A 20,942-nucleotide genomic window follows, 5' to 3' on the forward strand; every position below is an offset into this window, starting at 1 on the left:
CTCTAACCACTTAGCCACGCTGCCTTGGGTTGAAAGGTCTTGTCCAGCTGGAGTAGCCCCTTGACTTCCTGGGTCCTCTTCCCACCTTAGCGGCAGCCGGGCCAGTTTCAGCCACCGGCATTGCAGATGCAGCCATCCCATAATGCTTCGTGCAAGGACCCTGCAAAGGGAGCGTTCCTGGGTTGGGCTCAAGGCATGCCCAGAGGTTGTTCCACCTCACCCCGGTGTGCCGTGATGGGTCTGGGGGAGAAGGGGCACTGCCTCCTCTCTGGTTGATCAGAAGCCCCCTTCCAGCCTCTGCGCAGGGGTGTGAGGTGAGAATTTGGCCGGAAATGTGGAGGTCCAAGGCCCCCAGCTTTGAGAATTGGAACTGCTTTGAAATCGCAAATGCAAAAGATAGTCGCTGCCCCGTCAGGGTTGCAATATGAGAAGACGCAGCACAAAAGGAAAATGGAGGAGGAGGGAGGAGGAAATGAGCTTTCTGTGACATGTGTCCCTTCCTTCTTTCTCTCAGTGGCGCTGCAGATGCCCGAAGGCCTCCTCATGTTCGCCTGCACCCTGGCAGACATCATTGAGAGGTGAGTAGGGGAGAGAGAGGTCAAACGTGGACTGGCCACTGGCGGGGATTGAGAGCAGGGCAGAGGGTGAATGGGTGGGCTGGACCCTGAGAGGGTGCGCTTGGTGTGGGTGGGAGGGGGCAGGAATAATGCATCCTGGTTTAATTGGTTTGCTCAGAGTAAGGAGGGGCTGGAGAGCTGGGGCTGCCAGTCAGTGCAGACAGCATTGAGCCTCAATCTGGTTGAGTAAGAAGCATCTTCCTCTGCTGCTGCTTAGACCAGCCCTTTCTGCAGAGCCGCGAGGGACTAGAAACGTCCTTTTTAGGGGAAGGCCCCGGAAAGCTGCTGCTGCCAGCCAGTGCTGGCCGTACTGAGCTAGATGAGCCAGTGGCCTGACTGCAGGTGTCAGGTCCCTTCCTACGGGTGGCCACTTCTGCGCCTGGCCTGGCTGGTTTGAGGGTCAAACGGGGAGCTGACAGGATCTGCCCCTGTTTGCAGAGCCTCAGGGCGTCCTAGACTCCTTTGCAGGGCTGCCAATTTTTTATTATTATTATTTCAATTGAAAATACAGCTCTTCTTCCTGAACGTAGAGAAAACTGCCTTCTGCTGAGTCAGGCCGTTTGCCCATCTAGCGCAGTATTGTCCGCACGGACCGGCAGCCACGGCTCTCCAGGATTGAACCTTCAGGAGCCTGGCATGCACAGCAGGGGCTCTGCCACTGAACCACCTTATCAGTACTCTAGTCCTCCTTATTCTAAGTGAGGGGCTGGCTTGAACAGGAATGGAGGAGGCTGAGGTGGTTATTGTCCCATCTTGCTCAGTGCTGTCTGCACTGGCTGGCAGCAGCTCTTTGGGGTTTTGGGGGCGGGAGAGTCGCTGTTGCCTCCATGTCCTGCTCAGGGGGGTCCCTTAGGGGCCTTGTGAGGACAGGAGGGTAGACTAGATGGTCCCTCTTTGGCCCAATGCAGCGGCTGGTCTTGTTTTAAGGAGGGGGGCAGGTCCCTTTTCCTTTCCTGCTGCAGCTGCAGCCAGTCCCCGGCTGGTGTGCTGCTGGCCCTTTAAGGGAGCTGGCCTCCCTCCCAGCATGGGGCCGCTTTCATGTCTCCGACTTCAAAGGCAGCTGATTATGGCGATCCTTTTATCTGAATGAAACCTGAAGCATGACTTTCCCTGGCAGCAGCTGCCTCTGATCCTTGGTGCTGCAGGCAGAGGAGGAGGGGGGGGGGGAAGGAGGAGGAGGGGGGGGCTGGGGGCCCACATTGCAGGGCCAAATTGCCCCAACCAGGGGGCTGCTCTCTTGCAAATGCCACTGGTCCTGTGCTTTGCTCAGGGCTGCTGCCCTTCTCCTAGAAGTGAGGCCTTAACTGCAGCCAAGTGCCTTGGTGGAACCTCCAGCTTTAAAGGCACTCTACCAACCAGGCGCCAGGGACCAGGAAGGGGAGATGGTCGCATCCACCCCCCAGGATCCCCGTCTTGTGGTCGCCAAGCCTCTTGCTCTCAGCCAGCCTTGCAAAGGAGCCTTTGTCACCCTGGCGCCCCTTGGGCGTTCTGGACTGCAGTTCCCTCCATCACAGCTGCAGGAGAGCTGGGGGCTGGTGGGAGTTGCCGTTCGGAACATCTGGACGGGACAGCCTGGTTGCTCTGCCCAGGGGTGGCTTCCGTTGGTCTGGATGCAGAAATCCCGGGGCGCCTGCCAGGTTTTGCCCGCATGTTTCCCTTGACCCAACCTTTCTGTTTCCCAGAGATTGCAAATGGTCCTTTTAAATGCCCCTCATTGCCGCTCTTAAATGAGCGAGACACAAACCTCCGTTCTCTTCCCCGCCTCCCTCTTGAAGAACCTGGCAGCCGGATCGGGCCCCAGATGGGGATCCATCGAGTCCAGCCTCCTGTTCCCCCTCCCCGTGATGCCCTCAAGCAGGGGTACCAGAGCCCCCTCCCCTCCTGCAGTTTGCATCAACAGGTACCCCAAAGCATCCCTGGCCATCATCCCGGCTAGTAGCCATTCTTAGCCCCCTCCTCCAGCCTGCCCTGAATAGCCTTTCTGGGATTGGCGTGGGGAGAACGGACGTAGCCGTTCTGCCAAAGCAGCGTCCAGACTCGGCCTCGGATCCGCCTGGCTTCCTGCGGTGATTGCCATGCGAGGGAGCATCCTGGCGGCCGCATTTTCTCTCTACTGTATCTCTCACTCCCCAAATCCCCTCCTGGGCTCTTGTGCCGCTCCTGCCTTTCATATGAAACCTCTCTTCCAGAGATTACTCTGAGTGAAATATTCAGGAAGCCATAAAGTGGGGGGGGGATGTGTGGGTGCGTGGAAGGAGGGGGTGCTCATGGTGAGGTGGTGCCGCCCACTCAGATCTTCTCAGCTCGGCAGAGCCGCCCACCTTGCTGAGTGAGTGCCGGCGGAGGCTGAGGGGTGATTCCTCCCAGCCCGTCAACCTGATACAGCCCAAACCCAACACAGGATTCGAACGTGGTGCTTCCTTTGGGGCGGGTACTCGATGTCTCTTTCCCGGATATGTCACCCTTGGAACCGGCTGCTTGTCTGCCGGGGAGGGCGGGTGAGAGTTAAGCAGAGTGCGCCAGCCCAACTCGCCAGGAACGGCGCAGCGTGCGCAAGTCTCCGGTCTTGGCAGAGATCTTGGGCATGAAAGGAGCTTCTCTGGCAGAAACTTTAAAGCCCTCTCTCCCCACTCGCAGAACAAGCCAGGACGGGGAGATAAGGAGGATCAAAGGAGGCCGAGACGTGCATCTCGCATGCCAAGGTGCCCACAGAGTTGGCATGGGGGGGGGCTGGGAGCCGTTCTCACCTCTCCGTCCCTCCGTAAGGGCATCAGACTGCTAGATCAGGCCAGCGGCCCATTGAGTCCAGTCATCTTGATCTCAAAGGGGCCAAATACCCCTTGGAAAACAAGAATCGAGATAGACTGCCCCTGAACTGGGAGGTTTCATAATCAGAAGAGCCCAGTCGTCTGTCCTCACAGTGAGCAACTCTCAGGCAGGAACTGAGCTCTACGGAGGCTTCCTGAGCTGGATGGATGAGCCTTGGGGGTCCCTTCCAACTGCAGAATTCTGCGATTCCAAGAAGCAGCAAGGGACTCGCCCTCTAAGCGGTCGCAGAAGGGCAACTGCTGGCCAAAGCTGTGGGATCGGAGGCAGGTTTGGCCACCTCTCCGTGCCTTTCCCTTCCTTTGCTCCCCCTCCTCACGAGGAAACGAGGGGGCAGGGAGAACCGCATGCAAATGCCGTCCTGCTGGATTTGCATAGATCTCAGGCGGGGCTGCAGAGTTCGGCTGCTATTTTCGGCTTTCCAAATTCGCAGCCTTCTCGCAGGTGGAGTCTGGCACCTGCGTGGCCCAGCCGCCAAATCTCTCTCCCGCTTTGTCTGTCAGCCCCCCCCAACACACGACACCCCTCCAGTCGCTGCCTGAGCTGAAAGACCTCTCCTTGCCCCCCCAGCAGATCACACACCTCTCCCTGCAATTGATCATTATCATCAATTGCATTTATATCCCGCCGACGTGGCAGGCAGGGTTCTTCCCAGCAAACCTGGTCCCCACAACAACCCTGCCAGGTAGGTCAGGCTGAGCGGGGCCAGGTGAGCTTCACGAAGGCTGAGCGGGGGGGGGGATTTGACGCCTCCCAGGTACTACTCATTGGATCCCCACCACAGCCCAAAATGCGGCACTTCTCCCCCCCCCCCGCTGCAGCCCCTTCCCCCCCCCTTTTGCCGCTGCTGCCGCTGCCTGCCTTTCGCCCTGGGAAGGAAGGCAGAAAGGAAGGAGGGAGGCTGTTAGCAGAATAGTGCCCTGCGGCCTTCTCCAATCAGAGTTAATGATCTGTTTATCGTGTGACATTTTGACGGGAGAAGAACCGGTGGAGCTGAACTGCGAGGCGTCCGCTCCGTAGGGGCGGCGGGAGCACTGGCAGCTGCAGCCGCCGCCAACGGGGGAGTCCCTGGCCTGCTGGGTGCTGCCTGCCTTGGCGGCTGCAGGGGGCGACAGCCAAGTTCTTGCAGGGGCAGGAGGATCAGGGCCTCCGCGCCCTCGCGTGCAACTTTGGTGCATCCAGCTGGCTTCCTTCCCCTGCAGCGCCCAGATAACCGCAGATTTTGTGCTGGGTGAAGGGGGCGAGGGGCATCAGAAGAGCAGCTGGCCACAGCTGCATTGGGCCAAGGTGGGGCCCACCAGATCCCACCTTGGCCAGCCAGATGCCCCAGTGGGAAGCCATCAGCAGGACCTGGGAGCCCTCTCCTCCTTCCTCCTCCATGGATTTTTCTAATTAGCTTTTCGAGCCATCTAGGTGGGTGGACATCCGGTGGGAGGGAGTTCCACAGGTTATCTGTGTGCTGCGTGAAGAAGCCCCTCTGTGGCCGACCAAAGGGAACCCATGGCAAGCAGGACCTGAGAGCAGCAGCCTCCTCCCGCTCTTGTTCTCCCGCATGCCAAGGTAGACTGGCTCTGCCCGTGGAGGTTCCATTTAGGAATCCTTAGCGACTAAAAGCTCTGCCGGTCCCCCTCGGCCACCAGTGTTCCCACAAGCAGTGTGGGATTGCCTCCGATCATCATTTTGGTCCCTTAAAACTCTCCCTGCAGCTTCACGCCCCATCTCTGCCGCTTCCTTGTTGCCGCGTTTCCTTGGCCTCGGTTTTCCCCGTCTGTGGAATGGGAAGACCAGTCGTCACACAGGTGGGGAACCTCCTGCCCCACAGCATCACCCCCCCAATTGGTCGACTCCTGCTGCTGATGAGCAGTATGGTTGTCCCACTCCATCCAGGGGAGCGAGATCTCCTGCAGGCCGCAGTCCCTGCTCCAGCCGGATCAAGGATGCGCCTTCCTGTCCTGGGCTTTTTCTCTGTGTGGGTCTGCCCCCTTTCTGGTGCTGTGGGGCCGGCTGTGGGTCTGGGTGTTCTGCCTGCCTCCCTTCTGCTTCTCTCTCCCTCCTGCATCTTCTGCCTCGGAGAAGCGCAGCCTCATTTTTTGATGAGCGCCTAATCCCCTGAATTGCAAACAGCTTTCCCCAATTGAGGAGGTGGATTAGCACACTCCAGTTTAATCATGTTGACATCTCCAGAGTGGCCTGGCTGCTGGGGCAGCGGAGGGAGGGGGCAGCCTGCCGGGGGTCTTCCAGCTGGCGATGGGAGAGGGTAGGGTTGCCTCCCCTATGGGGTGTGGGGTGGCTGCGGAGGTGCCTTTGACCATCTTGCCACAGGTGCAGCTTCCTCCTAACTTGCTGCTCCAGTGGCCTCTTCCTTAAAAAATCCTAGAATCGTCGAGTTGGACAGGACCCCCAAAGGTCATGTAGTCTGACCCCCTGCAATAGAGGAGTCACAATACATCCGGATCTTTGCTGCCCTTTCAAGAAGCCCCCAGAAAGGAAGTTGGGACTCGTGGGCATCCAGCGAAGCTGACCGTTGGAAGATTCGGGATAGATCAAAAGGCTTCTTCACCCAGCACAGAGTTAACCTGTGGAACTCACTCCCACAGGAGACACCATGATGGCTGCCAACCTGGATGGCTGTGAAAGGGGATTGGGTAAACTCATGAAGGAGGAGACGCCTGTCGATGGGCGACTAGCCAGGATGGCGATGCTCTGCCTGTGTGGCCTGAAGCCATTAATGCCGAAACCGCGGGAGGAGAAGGAGCTCTTGTGCTTACATCCTTTTTGCGGGTTTCGCATTTGGGGCATCTGTCACAATACTGGGCCAGATGGGCCATGGACTCTTCTGGTGTTGTTAAGATGTGCCTGTTCCCATTTCCCGTCTGGGAGAACTGAGGCCAGAAGATGGCGACTGGCTTGAGCGTGTGGGGATTCATCTGGGTCTTCTCCAGTCCAGCGCTGGACCTGCCGCTGTTCCCCAGCAGCACCTGGCTGGGCCCCAAAGCTGGGAAGTGGGGCTGAGCGGCTCCCTCTTTCCTCAGCCCACCTCCTCTCCTCTCCTCACTTGCAGGTTCACAGAGGCCGAGGCCGTGGTGATGGGCGATGTGACTTACGGGGCCTGCTGTGTGGACGACTTCACCGCCCGGGCGCTGGGAGCCGACTTCCTGGTCCACTACGGCCACAGCTGCCTGGGTACGAAGGAGGCAAGGGCCGGGCCTGGGCCAGTCTCTCCACCCGGGAATTGGAGGTCTAGTCGTGGTGTGGCAGTTAAAGAGTGCCAGACTGGGGAGACTGGGGGTTCACATCTCCACCCGGCCTTGTACAGTCATATCTCGGGTTGCGAACGTGATCCTTGCAGGAGGCATGTTTCCAACCCGCAGGGTTCACAACCCACGGTGCACATGCGTGACGCGATTTGGCGTTTCTGCGCATGCGCGTGACATTTTGTGTTCCTGCGCATGTGCGAGCGCCAAAACCTGGAAGTAACCCGTTCCGGTACATCCGGGTGTGGCGCGTTCCGCAACCCGAAAATGCGCAACCTGCAATGTTCGTAACCCGAGGTATGACTGTAGTTTGCAGGGTAGGTCACCTTGGGTGGGCCTCCTCCCTCCCTCCCCCCTTCCTTCCTTCCTTCCTTCCTTCCTTCCTTCCTTCCTTCCTTCCTTCCTTCCTTCCTTCTTTCCTTCCTTTTCGCCTGGCCTTCCTCACAGGGTTGCAGTGAGGACAAACCCGGGAGTGGTGGGCAGGAGGTCCTTGGGCGCCCCCTTGAGCTCCTTGGAGGAAAGGCAGCCTTTGAGCATAAAGGGAACTCTGGAGTCTCGGGGCAGAATTATTTCTGCCCTGCCTGCCTCCTTTCCTCTCCTGTTTTTCCTTTTGTTTCACAACGTCCTTGATTTCGGGAGCTTCTGGGCACGGGTTGTGGCCCCACTTTGCCCCATGGAGAGTATTTTGGGGTGGGGCGGGGGGGTGCTTTGCTGCACTGGAGGAGGAAGAGGAGGAAGGCTTGGCTGTGTGGGGGAGGGGAGGCCAGGAAACCCGAAAAGAGGGCTGGCTGCTGCTGCCTTGCATCTCCCTAGGCGGAAACGGTTCTCTGGATGCTGTTGCTATGGCAACTGCAGCGCTGCTGTCCCAGATGCTGCTAACTTTGAAGTCCGCCCAGGATGGAATCCGGCTCAAAATAACAGGGAAAGGAAAGGAAAGGGGGAGGGAGGGAGAGGGAGGGAGAGATAGAAAAGGAAAAAAGGGGCCATGTTAGCTTTTAAGGTGGATCTGCAGAATTATCGCCCCGGAGGGAGTGGGGTGGAGCTTCCCTGAGCCTTCATCCTCTCTCCTCCCTCTGGCCCAGCTCTCTGATTTTTTTTGGCATTGTTGCTAGGGCTGTTGCTGGGTGTGTGCGTGGGGGGGGTCACAGTGATGGAGTGGGGGGTGGGAGATCATTGGAGGGGTGGGGAGAAGCAGGTGGATGAGGAGGAGGCTGTAAGAGCCCCCTGGCACAGGCGGATTGGAAGTGGGGAGGAATCTCTCTTACCTATTTTATTCCCGCTTTTCCTGGCTTCTCTCCCCCCCCCATCGCAACCCTCTGTCTTTTCCAGGTCAGGGACGGCCTTCGCAGAAGGAGGAGCAGTCTGTATTCTGCACACACACCTCCCTCTCTGCCCCCCCCAAAAAATTTTCAGTGCGCCAAGAGGAGCAGGGAAAGCTGGGGGGGGGTTGCATTATGCAGGGACACCCCACCCTTGCCAAGTGGTACACCTAAAGGGCAGCCTGCGTCCCTTGGGGGCTTCTCACAGTTAGCAGGCAGGGTAGTGGGATGGGGGGCTGGCAATGCAGCCCCTCCCCCTTCCCTGAGCTGGTGGCCCTAGAGCGCCAGCACCGCAGGGGTGTTGCAGGCCGGCAGACGTGTGGCAGCCAAGTCCCGAGTTCCGTTTAGGAGAGGTTTAATTGACGCCGCATGCCGTCCGTCTCTCCTCTCCCCCCCCCCCTCTGGCAGTGAGATTGAAAAGCCATCCAAAGCGAAGCACCCAAACCGCTGCTCGGAAAAGCCTCCTTGGCGAATTGCAGAGTTGGAAGGGACCCCCGGAGGTCATCTAGCCCAACCCCCTGCAATGCAGGAAGTGCAGCTAAAGAATACATGGCAGGTGGAGGCGCAGCTTTGGCATGGCTTGCGTCTCTGTGCTTAATTTTTTGAGTGGGCTCCCGTTCCTTTGGCTAAGACGGCGGGCCAGGAGGGACAACCGCTCCCCCCAAAAAAAAGTTCTAGGGGATTTTACACGTGGAGACAGTGGAGGTGTCTCCTCCCTCAGGAGGTGGTGATTTTTCAGCCTCCTCGGAGGGCAGGCAATTCTGTCATGTTGGGAGGGATGCTGAAGTCGCACCCGCTGCAAGGACAGGGGCGGAAATGGCTTTCTGTCGCAGAACAGCCACTCACGCAGAGGAGCGATGGGAGGTGCTCCTTCTGGAACTAAATCCCTTTGTGCGGTGCACAGTTTGGGGAGGAGAATCCGTCTCTTCCTGGAAGGTGTGGAACCCAGTTCCTTGAGTTGTGGGGAGTCCCCTCTCTAGGCAATCTGGTGTCTTTATGCCAGTGTCTCCCTTGGTAGAACCATTAAATGCATTAAGGACTCACAGAATCATAGAATTGTAGAGATTGAAGGGACCGCAAAGGTGCAGTCCCCTGCAGCACAGGAATTGCAGCCAGCAATTCATTCTTTATTATTATGCTTTTCTGCTTTGTGTTTCGACCTGCAAAGGGGCCAGAGTCAGCGTCTGTGTGGATGTGCTCTTTGTAGCGGTGGCTGGGTAGCCAGAGCTACTTTCCTGCTCTGCTTGGCTCTCCCTGCACCCCACGTAATAATAATAATAATAATAATAATAATAATAATAATAATAATAATAATAATAATAATTTATTATTTGTACCCCGCCCATCTGGCTGGGTTTCCCCAGCCACTCTGGGCAGCTTCCATAGAGACCAAAAATACACTAAAATGTCACACATTAAAAACTTCCCTGAACAGGGCTGCCTTAAGATGTCTTCTGAATGTCAGGTAGTTGTTGTTCTCTTTGACATCTGGTGGGAGGAAGTTCCACAGGGCGGGCACCACCACCGAGAAGGCCCTCTGCCTGGTTCCCTGTAGCTTTGCTTCTCACAATGAGGGAACTGCCAGAAGGCCCTCAGAGCTGGACCTCAGCGTCCGGGCAGAACGATGGGGGTGGAGACGCTCCTTCTACATGGGCTAGAAACCTGATGGAGGTTGTTGTCTTTTTCATTTTGCTGGGACTGGGCAGAAGGGAAGTCCCACTTTGCCACTTTCTTCATCCAGCGTTTGTGCATGTTGCGATTGTGGCAGTGTGGGATCTCCCCACCTTGGGTAGGTGGGGTTTGCTGCTGAGTAAGAAAATTTATCTTAATGGGGTGAGACCTGGAATCTATTGGGTGGAGGATCAGCGTGCTTCTCTCCCTGGTGCCCCCCCAAAAAAACACGCCCTGTCATTTTCTCTGCCCTCTCCCTCCAGTTCCCATCGACTCCACCCAGGGAGTGAAGATGCTCTACGTCTTTGTGGACATCAAGATTGACACGGCACACTTTGTGGAGACCTTGCGCTTCAACTTCCCTGCGGGGGCCGCATTGGCCCTTGTCAGCACCGTCCAGTTCGTCTCGGCACTGCAGGTAAGAATAGGGAAATAAATCACAATATTGTGTGTGCTGGAAGTCTTGCGTGCATATCCTTCTTCAGAAGCGTATTGTTAAACTGTGGAACTCTCCTCTGCAGGAGCCACTGGTGGCTTGAAAGGTGGGCTCCTCTTTATTCATGGAGGAGAGTGAGGATGTCCGTGTCTTCTAGCCACCAGGGCTAGGCTCTGTCAACGCTGTGGGAGGGAGGATGTCCCCGAACCCCAGATACAGTGGTACCTCGGGTTACATACGCTTCAGGTTACATATGCTTCAGGTTACAGACTCCGCTAACCCAGAAATCGTGCTTCAGGTTAAGAACTTTGTTTCAGGATGAGAACAGAAATCGTGCTCTGGTGGCACGGCGGCAGCGGGAGGCCCCATTAGCTAAAGTGGTGCTTCAGGTTAAGAACAGTTTCAGGTTAAGAATGGACCTCCGGAACCAATTAAGTACTTAACCTGAGGTACCACTATACTGGGAATTACAGGGGCAAGAGGGTTGCTGCTGCGCCCAGGCCCTGCTCGGGGGCTTCCCATTGAGGAAAGGAAGACGGACTAGATCAGGGGTAGGCAAACTAAGGCCCGGGGGCTGGATCTGGCCCAATCGCCTTCTAAATCTGGCCCATGGGAATCAGCGTGTTTTTACATGAGAGGAATGTGTGCTTTTATTTAAAATGCATCTCTGGGTTATTTGTGGAGCCTGCCTTGTGTTTTTACATGAGTAGAATGTGTGCTTTTATTTAAAATGCATCTCTGGGTTATTTGTGGGGCATAGGAATTCGTTCATTTCCCCCCCCCCCCACAAGGTCTGAGGGACAGTGGACCGGCCCCCTGCTGAAAAAGTTTGCTGATCCCTGGACTAGATCATAGAATCATAGAATGGTACCCAAAAGTCATCTAGTGCAATCCTCTGCAATGCAGGAATCTTTGCTAAAGCATCCCTGACAGATGGCCATCCAATCTCTGCTTTAAAACCTTCACGGAAGCAGAGGCCACCATCTCCCGAGGGAGAGCGTCCCACTTGCGAGCGGCTCTGACTGTCAGAAAGTTCTTCCTGATGTTGAGTCGGAATCTCCTTTCTTGTGATTTGAATCCATTGGTTCAGGTCCTCCCTCACAGAGCGGCAGGAACCAGCCTTGTTCCATCTCCCTTCCGATATTTGAAGATGGCTCTGTGTGTCACCTGCCTTGCATGGTGCTGGAATTTCAGGGTACAGGGGGGCCCGCCCATGCTTTGTGGAGACCCTGAAGAGCCACACCAGGGAAGCCTTTCCCCCAGTGTTATGGAAAAAGCTAGGTGTGAGGCTGCTCAGTCCCCCAGCTGTTTGGGCAGAGCCCTTGGGTCCCTGCGGAATAAAGGAAGGAGTCCAGCCACCAACCGGAGCAAAGAGCTGTAGACCAAAGTTTATTGCGCAGTAGGTTCAAAGAGGAAATTTGAACCCCAAGGATGGGGTGACAAAGACTTTTAAAACTTTCCCACCATATCCCAGAATACAGTTCGTACAGCATCGTTGCTACATCACTGACATGTCACAAAAGGGGAGAGGTAGGCAGGGACAAACCTAGACAGCAGACAAACCTAGACAGCATCTTAAAAAGTAGTGACATCACCTTGCCAACAAAGGTCCGTATAGTAAAAGCTATGGTTTTCCCAGTAGTGATGTATGGAAGTCTGATAAAGAAGGCTGATCGCCAAAGAATAGATGCTTTTGAATTCTGGTGCTGGAGGAGACTCTTGAGAGTCCCATGGACTGCAAGGAGATCAAACTTCTGCATTCTGAAGGAAATCAGCCCTGAGTGCTCACTGGAAGGACAGATCCTGAAGCTGAGACTCCAATACTTTGGTGAACTCATGAGAAGAGAAGACTCCCTGGAAAAGACCCTGATGTTGGGAAAGATGAAGGGCACAAGGAGAAGGGGACGACAGAGGATGAGATGGTTGGATGGTGTTCTTGAAGCTACCAGCATGAGTTTGATCAAACTGCGGGAGGCAGTGGAGGACAGAGGTGCCTGGCGTGCTCTGGTCCAGGGGGTCACGAAGAGTCGGACACAACTAAATGACTAAACAACAATAACAGGCAGGGGTTACACTAGTTCAACCTTGGCAAACAGGTCCAGACAAGTCCTTGGTTCAAAATTAGCATTAGCAGACATGTCAGGGCAAGACCCAGGTATGAGATTAGCATAGGCAAACACCTCTGAAGTCCCACCACCCAAAGTACAATAGAACTTCCTTTGCATGTCTGGACCCCTTGGCAAGTCTGGGGATGGGATTAGATTTTCCTTGGCCAACAATCAGCTCAGCAATTGTCACCTCTGGGCACTTCCTGGGGTAGGAGGTGTGTATACATGTCCCCAGGTTTGGGGAGGTGGCAGGGGAAAGAGTCGTTTTTTCCAAGGGCAAAATAGTGTTGAAATGGAGGGAACTGGCAAAGGAGTTGATTTTCTATGATTGTTAAAGCTAGGTAGCTTCCCTGAGCTGTCAAGTCGAAAGGATACCTTTAGGCATAATATTTGTAACATTGAACAACTTTAAAGATGTGGGGACCCGCCCCCTGTAATTTCCGTAACACCCCTCTTGGAGGTTTTTAACCAGAAGCTGGACGGCCACCTGCCAGGGATGCTTCAGCTGCGATTCCTTCATTGCAGGGGGCTGGACTGGATGACCATGGGGGGTCCCATCCAACTACATTCATATGATTCTCCTCCCTGCTTTCTCCGAAACCCGTTTTTTAACTGGCTGGATTGGCGAGCTCTCTAACATCCCGGGATGGCTGTCTGAGCTCCTGTCTGCCGCGTCTCTCACCACATCCCCGTTTGGCAGCCACTCTGTTACTGTCACCCAAGACAGCCCGAGCGAGCGTCACAAAGCGGGTGGCAGGCAGGGAGGGGTCCCAGCAGGGCCTGCGGAGCGCCTGGGTGGGCAGAGATGGATGGGCGCCAGGCGCCGGAGCCGTCTGAACACGGCAGCATTGGAGCGTTAAGGAGGCAGGCGCAGCTCCTGCCCTTTTAATTGATGCCTTGCCAAGCCCCACGTGGCCCAGCCTGGTTCCCAGGGGTGATGTTTTGGGTTTTATTTTGGAGGGGGGAGCCCTCCTCGTCACACAACGTGACAGTCGTGTGCCCAGCTCCCATCCAGGGTGGTGCTGAGCCTCCAGAGCACCTCTCTTTCTCGGTCAGGAAGATGGCTGTTTATCCAGCTTTGGGGAACTGGAGCTCTCAAAAGTAATTTTAGGATTTTTCTTGTCTTTGGGGTGTGTGTGTGTTCCTGGTCAAGTCCCTTTTCTTTTGATTTTTATAACGTACTGTATATAAAAGGAGAGAACGGTTAGGGCAACGGACAAAATTGGAATGATGGGAAACAAAGCCATAAAACAGGCAGGGAGAATTGCAGGCGGGTTAAAATGAGGAAGTCCAATTAAAGAGTGCCAGCATTTATCTGATGATCCAGTTTGGTTCCAGATCTGGCAGCCTTGGATTGAGGGTCGCCTTGAAAAGGATCATTCTCCTGCATTTGTAAGAGCGGAAGGACAAGCCATATTAAAGGTGCCGGGAAGCTCTAGTCCTCGTCAAAATCCATTATTTCCTCCATTATTGCTCTGTTCCAAAACTGGTGGTACCAAGCTCCCAGTGTCAGATTTTGGGCTGTTTTCTGTTGAGTCACAAGCAACTATTTGAGCTGCCAAGATAATAATTTGAGGTCTCTTCCTTTGACAATATCTCTGCATTGATAGGAGGTTTGGTGTGTTGATTTTATATTGTGAAATTCCTTAAGTTGGGTTGTATATGTAATGACACCGGTGAGAACAACTGTTATTAATCTCAGCCCCTGTGTTTCTGCATCCTCCTTCCTCCCGCCCCCTTGACAGGCTGCCCGGCAGGCGCTCCAAGCTGACTACTCCATCTGCACCCCACAGTGCAAGCCTCTCTCGCCCGGGGAGCTGCTGGGCTGCACAGCCCCCCGCCTGGCCCAAGCCACGGATGCCATCGTGTGAGTAGGACCCCTCGCGTGGGCCTTGCTTGGGATCGGGGCTCTTGGCTAGATAGATGTGTTGGGACACAGTGGACATGGGTGCCTTTGGGGCTGAAGTAAAATCGCTGGAGGGTTGCAGCACCTGCTGTGGCTCTAGAGGCCGATGCAGGAGAGACATGTTTCGTTGCATCTGGGCCAGAGGAAGATGCATGTACCTATGGTTTGGCAAGATCAACGGTATCACAGACCACGTTTTACAGACTGCAGTAATGCTCAGCAAAAAGTCACACACAAATGCGAAAAGTCAGCCTTGAGCTGTGTCTCCGTTATGCAGGTGAGCCTAGCCGTATCTGGGGCCTCAAAGGGTCCTGTTCCTCCATCCCTTTTCCGGTCAGTTGTACCTTGGAAGTTGAACGGAATCCGTTCCGAAAGTCCGTTCAACTTCCAAAACGTTTGGAAACCAAAGTGCGGCTTCTGAATGGATTCAGGAAGCCCCTGCACCCAATCGGAAGCCCCATCGGACATTCGGCTTCCAAAAATAGTATGCAAACCGGAACAGTCACTTCCGAGTTTGTGGCGTTCGGGAGCCAAAACGTTTGAGAACTAAGCTGTTCAAAAACCAAGGTATGACTGTGTAGGCAAGTGAGTTTTGCCGGTTGTCTGCTGACCAAAAACCTCACACGAGTTCTTTTCCTTTTGTGACTCAGACGTTACAGGCTATTTTCTGGACAATGGCCAAGTTCCAGGCAGTTTTCGTGCCGTAATTCAAGAGATTAATCTTGCAGGTTTTTCCGTTTTTGTGCTATGGAGAATCTCGCAGGACCCAGAAATCATGTGGGATAGTTCATCTGGGGGAATTGATCTGGGTTAACCTCCCGCAGCATCCGTAATGGGATTGGGGGCTCAGGTTTCTTGCCCTGACTCAACTCCGAGCTGAAGGGACAAAAGAAAAGGGGCCCTCTGAGCAGACGCAGAGTGCCTTGCCCTTGCCCTTTGGGTTGGGAGCTTCAGGAATGCCGCTTCACAAAGCTTGGCTGGTGGCGGTAATGTCCTATGGGTGGGGGCCGGGGAAGGTCCCAGGGGCCAGGTATCAGTGGGGTGGAGGGGGGCATATTTGCAAGCCCGTGCCCAGAGACTGTGGTGCCTCTCGGCCTGCAGAACCCCACAGAACCCCCGTGTGACCTCTGGAAATCTTGACGGAAGTTTTTGAGAAGTTATGGCTGCTTCTGCCATCCACCTTTTGGTCCTGGACCGACTCCTGTCTGTGGAAGGCCTCGGTGGCACTTTGCCCCCCGGATGTGGGGCCAGAGAGAGATGGGGGGGGAGAGAACTTGGCACTTTGGGGGAAGACAGACGACTCTGGGCCTGATGCGGCAACCCCATTAATTTTCTTTAAGGACAGCGAATTAGCCGGCCCCTGCCTCCCGCACACCTAATTATGAGAGGTAATGGAAATGCTTAATGCGCTGTGAACGGCGCAGCAGGGAGACAGAGGGAAATAAATAACGCCCCCCCCCCACTCTGGGATGAGAGGGGGTGGGCAGGGAGGGGAGGGGGCTTTTCTGGCCAGCCCCACAACCAAAATGATGGAGGGTTTTTTGCCGCCACCGTGGCCAACCTTCCCCAGTTTCCCCTCCTTCCGGGGGAGCTGGATAGGTTTGGGATAGTCAGGTTGGGGCCGCCTTCCTAGGAGTTCAGAGACTTACAGAATTGTGGGATTGGAAGGGACCCCCGAAGGTCCTCTAGTCCAGCCCCCTGAAAGCTGAACTCTGCTGCTCCCAATGGGGACCAGAGACTAGATTGCCTCGTGAGTCAGGGCAGACTGGGACTCCAGCAGCAGCAGCAAGAGGAGATGTGGAGGCAGAGGAGGCTGCCCGCTGTACCCCTGTGTGATGCCTAGTTCTGTCCTGGTGGCTGCCTTCCACCAACAGGCAGAGGCTTGCCTCTAAGTATCGGGCGCCATTAGGCTGCCTGCTCTTGAGGCTGGCGCCACAGGGCGGGCCTGTCCTCCGGGGAGGTTCCCCGTTGTGTCTCTGCCCTAGCCAAGTGCAGAGCAGCATCCGAGGGGCATCTTTGAGGAGGAGAGGTGCTTCGGGGTCTTATAAGACACCCTGAGACTCTGGGGGACAAAAGGGGGTCTCTGTTTGACATCTGTGGGTGGGGCTGGGAATGACCCAAATCCCTGGAGAGAGGCTGCCAGACCAGACTCAGCGGTCTGGATCCATCCAGCGCCGCTCCTGAGCGTCCCTCCAAATTTAATTAAATTTGGCAGCAACGAAGGCGCACGTCAACTATTAGAACACCAGTGCGGAGTCTCCGGCGTTGATGGATGGCGCTCGCCGGAGCGGGACCTCGTACCGCCAACGGCCACTCGGAGGGTTACGTCTCAGGATCTGGAGAGCGATGAGTAGCTCTGGCTCCTTCTGGACCCCACAGCATGCCAAAGCCTCTGTTTCTTCTGGTCGGAGGGCTCACCTTTTGCCCCCTGGGGGCCACATTCCCTGGTGAACGGTTTCCTGGGGGCCGCCTGCTTTTGTCGGGTGGGGCGATGGAGGCGACGCTTGGCTGTAGACTACAACTCCCATCAGGCCCTGCCAGCGTGGATTGCCTTGCTTTGTGTCTGATGGGAAGCACGCCCTGTCCTGGCAGTGGCTGATGGGAGTTGTGGTCCCGTCAGGAGGGCACCATGTTGGTGATGCCTGCAGGGGGTCCATTTTTGCAAAGGGTCAGTCGTGCAGAATTTAACCTTTGTGGCGACCTCTCGGGACGGTTTATCGGCCGACAGGGTGGAAGTTCTTTAACTCCGTCCCCCGGTCGGACGGGAGAAGGATTTTTCTGTCTCTTGTCACGTTTGTAAAATGTATTTTATGTATTATTTGGTTTTTATCTCGCCTTGTCTCCAAGGAAATCAAGGTTCTCCCCTTTCCTTGTTTTATCCTCTTGACAACCCTGTGAGGTAGACCAGGCTGAGAGACAACCGCAGGCCCTGCAGTCAGCCACCGAAATGTTGCTTTTGAGTCAGGCCCTTGAGCCCAGGGGTGGCTAATCTGTGGCCCTCTAGATTCCCTTCAGCTCCCAGCTCCCTTCCTTTCTCACCCGTTGCCCCACAGGCTAGGGGGCCAGTTGGAGCAGGGGCATTCAGCAATATCTGGAGAGTGACAGGTCAGCCACCCTCTGGCTGGCTGCTGTGCCACAGTGCAGTTTCCCGAGAGAAGAGCAGCACCCAGTGGCCATGAGTTCCACAGATCCATCCCTTCCCTTTCACAGACCTTCCACCTGCTTTTGACTCCTCACCCTCTGAGGCTTTGGAGGGCTTCTCCCTCGTTCCGCAAATGGGGGTTCGGAGGGGCGACAGACCCTCCTCGCCTCGGCCCCCTCCCCTGCCCTGGGTGCTGCTGCCGCGACCGGCTCAGGCTCAGTAATTATTTTGCCCGTCTCTTGGGCGGACGCTTTCAAAGAAAGCAGGCAAATTAGCTTTGATCCTCCGAAATGTCATTCCACAATTAAAGGCAAAAAATCTAGTCAGGTTTTCTGTCCGGATTCATTTTCCGACCCCTCACTCCATTAGGGCAGCCGAACGAAAGAGTTTGAGATGTAATTGCTGACTCGGAATCTGATTACAACGGGAAACGAAGACGTCTCCCTCGCTAAGGACCCGTCCTGGTTCTCCCGGGGGCGCTCTTGCTGGGGACGGGGGTGCTGGGTGCGGGTTCTGGGGAGGAAACAGGGTGGAGAATCTGGCACAGGGAGGACTATGCAACTCAGCACTGTCTGCACTGACTGGCAGCATAGGCTCTCTGGGGTTTTGGAGTGGGTTCTCTGCCAGGCCTACCTGGAGATGCCAGCGGGGGTCAAACCGGGAACCTTCTGCCTGCTAAGCTGTGTCCCTTTTCTTAAAGAAAAGAACCCAAGAATCGAGTCCTCATGGTCCCAAATAAAGGCGTGATTTAAGCAGGGACAAAAGAAGCTGCCATAATTGCGCACAGCCAGCTCCATGTAGCTCAGCCGCACCTGTTCTGACTGGCAGCATTCGCTGGCCCCTGGAGGAGCACGATGCTGGGCTGGATTGGACCCGTTTTGGCTCTTCTGGTGTTGTTCTTATGGAACCTCCAGGTGCAGGGGCAGTCTATCTCAATTCCAAGGTGCTATGGGGCATTGAGCCCCTGTGAGAACAGGACACTGGACCAGATGGGCCCCCTTTGGCCTCATCTCTCAGAACTCCACCTCCCACCGTCCCTAAACATTGGTCCTCCTGGCTGCGGGGAGTTGAAATCCACCACCATCTTGGAGGTGGAGTCCGTGTGTGTTTTCGACAGGCTGCCCCTCCCTGTTTTATATAAAAATTCAAAAGTCCATTCTGGAGAGTAGAAGGGTCTTGCTTCATTGGCGCGATATGGTACCTCCACGTTCAGAAGAAGTCTACCCACCTGCGTCCCCCGTTGCCTTTGGAAAGAACGTTTTGCTGGCAAAACAAACAGGACGCAGTAACAAAGAGCCAGATTGTGTTTACGTGTTTATACTAAAGTTCCTTGCTTGCCTTAAAAAAAAAGATATGTTTTTGCACAACGAAAACATCAAGGTGTAATAGCAAACGGAAAAGCACGATCCATTTTTAAAAATGAAAATGCAGCGTTAGCAGGAGCAGCGAGAGAGATGGAGGAAAGCAGCCTGAGCGGCACGGAGGGGGGCCTCTTGAGAAAGCCAGATTGGTGCAAGCGAGGCTCCTTTTGGAAGATTCGAGACAGATAAGAGAAAGTCCCTTTTTTGCACAGTGCAGTTAAACTGTGGAACTCCCTGCCACAGGAGGCTGGGAGGACCACCGCCTTGGATGGCTTTGGAAGAGGATTGGATGGAGGCAGAAAGAGCTCTGGAGGGCTCCCTACCAGAAGGGCTCTGCTCAGAAATGCTTCTGGATCCCAGTTACTGGAAACCACACAAGGGAACAGGGCTCTTGGGTTCAAATCCTGCTTGGGAGCTTTGCATTGGGGCATCTGGGTGGCCATGTGAGAACAGGATGCCGGACTAGATGGGCCACTGCCCTTGCTTTCCTTTAGAACAAATGGTGGACCCACTTCGGCTCGCTGGAGACAGTGGGTACCCAGAGGGGCTTGTTTTCAGACCCCCCTCCCTTCTTGGGGGTCTGGGGCAGAAGGCGGCCATTGGCTCTGTGGAGCTCTGGGAACCGCCCCCCCCTTTGACTGGCCACCACCAAATCAGACCATTGGGCCACCTAAACAGAGAGTGCAGCATTCTAGTCCTCATGATTCTAAGCAAAGGGTTTGCTTCGGCAGGAAGCTCCCTCGGGCAGAGGCTGGCAGCGACTCTCCGGGGTTTTAGGCAGGGTCTTCCTAGCCCTGCCTGGAGATGCCCTTGGCAGTTGGACCCAGGACTCTTCTCCATGCCAAGCAGGCCCTCCTCCGCTGAGCCGCAGCCCGCCCTTACCTTTCCTTTCCTTTCCGTTTCCAGTTACCTGGGAGACGGCCGTTTCCACCTGGAGTCCATCATGATCGCCAACCCAGGGATTCCTGCCTACAGGTATTGGAGGGGGGCAGGGGGTGGGGGCCCAGGCAGGGGCTGGGGAAGGAGGTGTGGCCTGGAGATAGGAGGTGTGGCTAAGGAGGAGGTGTGGCCTGGAGATAGGAGGCGTGGCTTGGGAGGAGGCGTGGCTTGGAGATAGGAGGTGTGGCTTTGGAGGAGGCGTGACCTATGGGGTGTGTGGCTATGGAGGAGGCGTGACCTACAGGGGGTGTGGCAAAGGAGGGAGGTGCGACTTGGATATAGAAGGCATGCCTAGGTAGGAGGCGTGGCCTGGGAAAAGCATCTTGGGGGCCAAAAAAGCCTTGAGTGCCACATTCATCCCAGCCGTGTGGTTCTCCACTTCTGTAAAAGTGCCTTCCTTGTTACGGAAACTTTAATTTCCAGGGGGCTTTAGCCTCCTGGCAAAGGCTCCCTTTTTCACACCCTTCTACATGGAGGTAGTGTCCCTCTCCGTTGGGGTGGGAGGAGAGGAGGGTGCCTTACCCCCAGTGGCGTAGCGTGGGGGGTGCAGGGGGGGCCGGCCGCACCGGGCGCAACATCTGGGGGTTAGGGTTAGGGGGCGCAAATCCACGGGTTAGGGGGCGCAAATCCACGGGTTAGGGGGCACAAATTACTTGCCTTGCCCCGGGTGCTGACAACCCACGCTACGCCACTGGGCTTTAGGAGCAGATGTTGGGCTGGCCTGGTTAGGAGGTGGTCAGTAGCCCAGAGGACCTGGCTCTACAACTCCCATCAGCCCCCGCCAGGCACGTCATAGACCAAAACCCCCAGTCCTGTGCGCCCCACCCTTCACCCTCTTCAACCCTGGGCCCCCCAACACCTGCTGCCTGCTCCCACCCCAGCCCCTCGCCATCCGCTCTCCTTAGGACCCCAGCGCAGCCCCTCCACGCGGGCTGATTTCCCACTAAACGGGCGGAACAATCTCGTTAAAGGCCGGCCTGGGAATTCAAGGTTGGGCTGAGCAGGAAGGACAGCAAACAGTGATTACCAGAAGGCAAACAGGAAGGCAGACGTCCACCTTCTGCTCGGGAAGAGGGAGTTTGCGCGTGGGGAGGGAACAGAAAAGGAGCCGACTGAATCAGGCCAGTGGCCCACCTGGGACAGCAACTAGATGCCCCAAAGGGAAACCTGCAAGCAGGATTCGAACACAAGAGCAACTCTCCCCCTCCTGTGGTTTCCAGAAACTGGTCTACAGAAGAGGGCAGGGCAGAGCGATCCTGGCTAGTAGCCTTCTCCTTCTCCCTGAATTTGTCCAAGCCTCTTTTTAAGCAATCCAGGTTGGTGGCCGTCACGTACCTCCAGTGGAAGCGAGTTCCACAGTCTA

The 20,942-nt window shown here is 55.7% G+C and overlaps 1 protein-coding gene across 2 annotated transcripts in view; it reads left to right on the forward strand.

The window, feature by feature from the left end:
• Positions 1-20,942, forward strand: part of DPH1 (diphthamide biosynthesis 1) — a 36,941-nt gene that overhangs the window by 5,865 nt on the left and 10,134 nt on the right. For both annotated transcript variants that reach the window (XM_081889618.1, XM_081889619.1), the window contains exons 3-7: positions 515-578; positions 6,505-6,626; positions 9,951-10,105; positions 13,977-14,098; positions 19,547-19,615. In XM_081889618.1, the coding sequence (XP_081745744.1) occupies positions 515-578; positions 6,505-6,626; positions 9,951-10,105; positions 13,977-14,098; positions 19,547-19,615 (532 nt within the window). The remainder of the gene's footprint in view (positions 1-514; positions 579-6,504; positions 6,627-9,950; positions 10,106-13,976; positions 14,099-19,546; positions 19,616-20,942) is intronic.

This window comes from Podarcis melisellensis (assembly GCF_964234715.1).
Source record: "Podarcis melisellensis genome assembly, chromosome: 15".
Classification (NCBI taxonomy): domain Eukaryota; kingdom Metazoa; phylum Chordata; class Lepidosauria; order Squamata; family Lacertidae; genus Podarcis; species Podarcis melisellensis.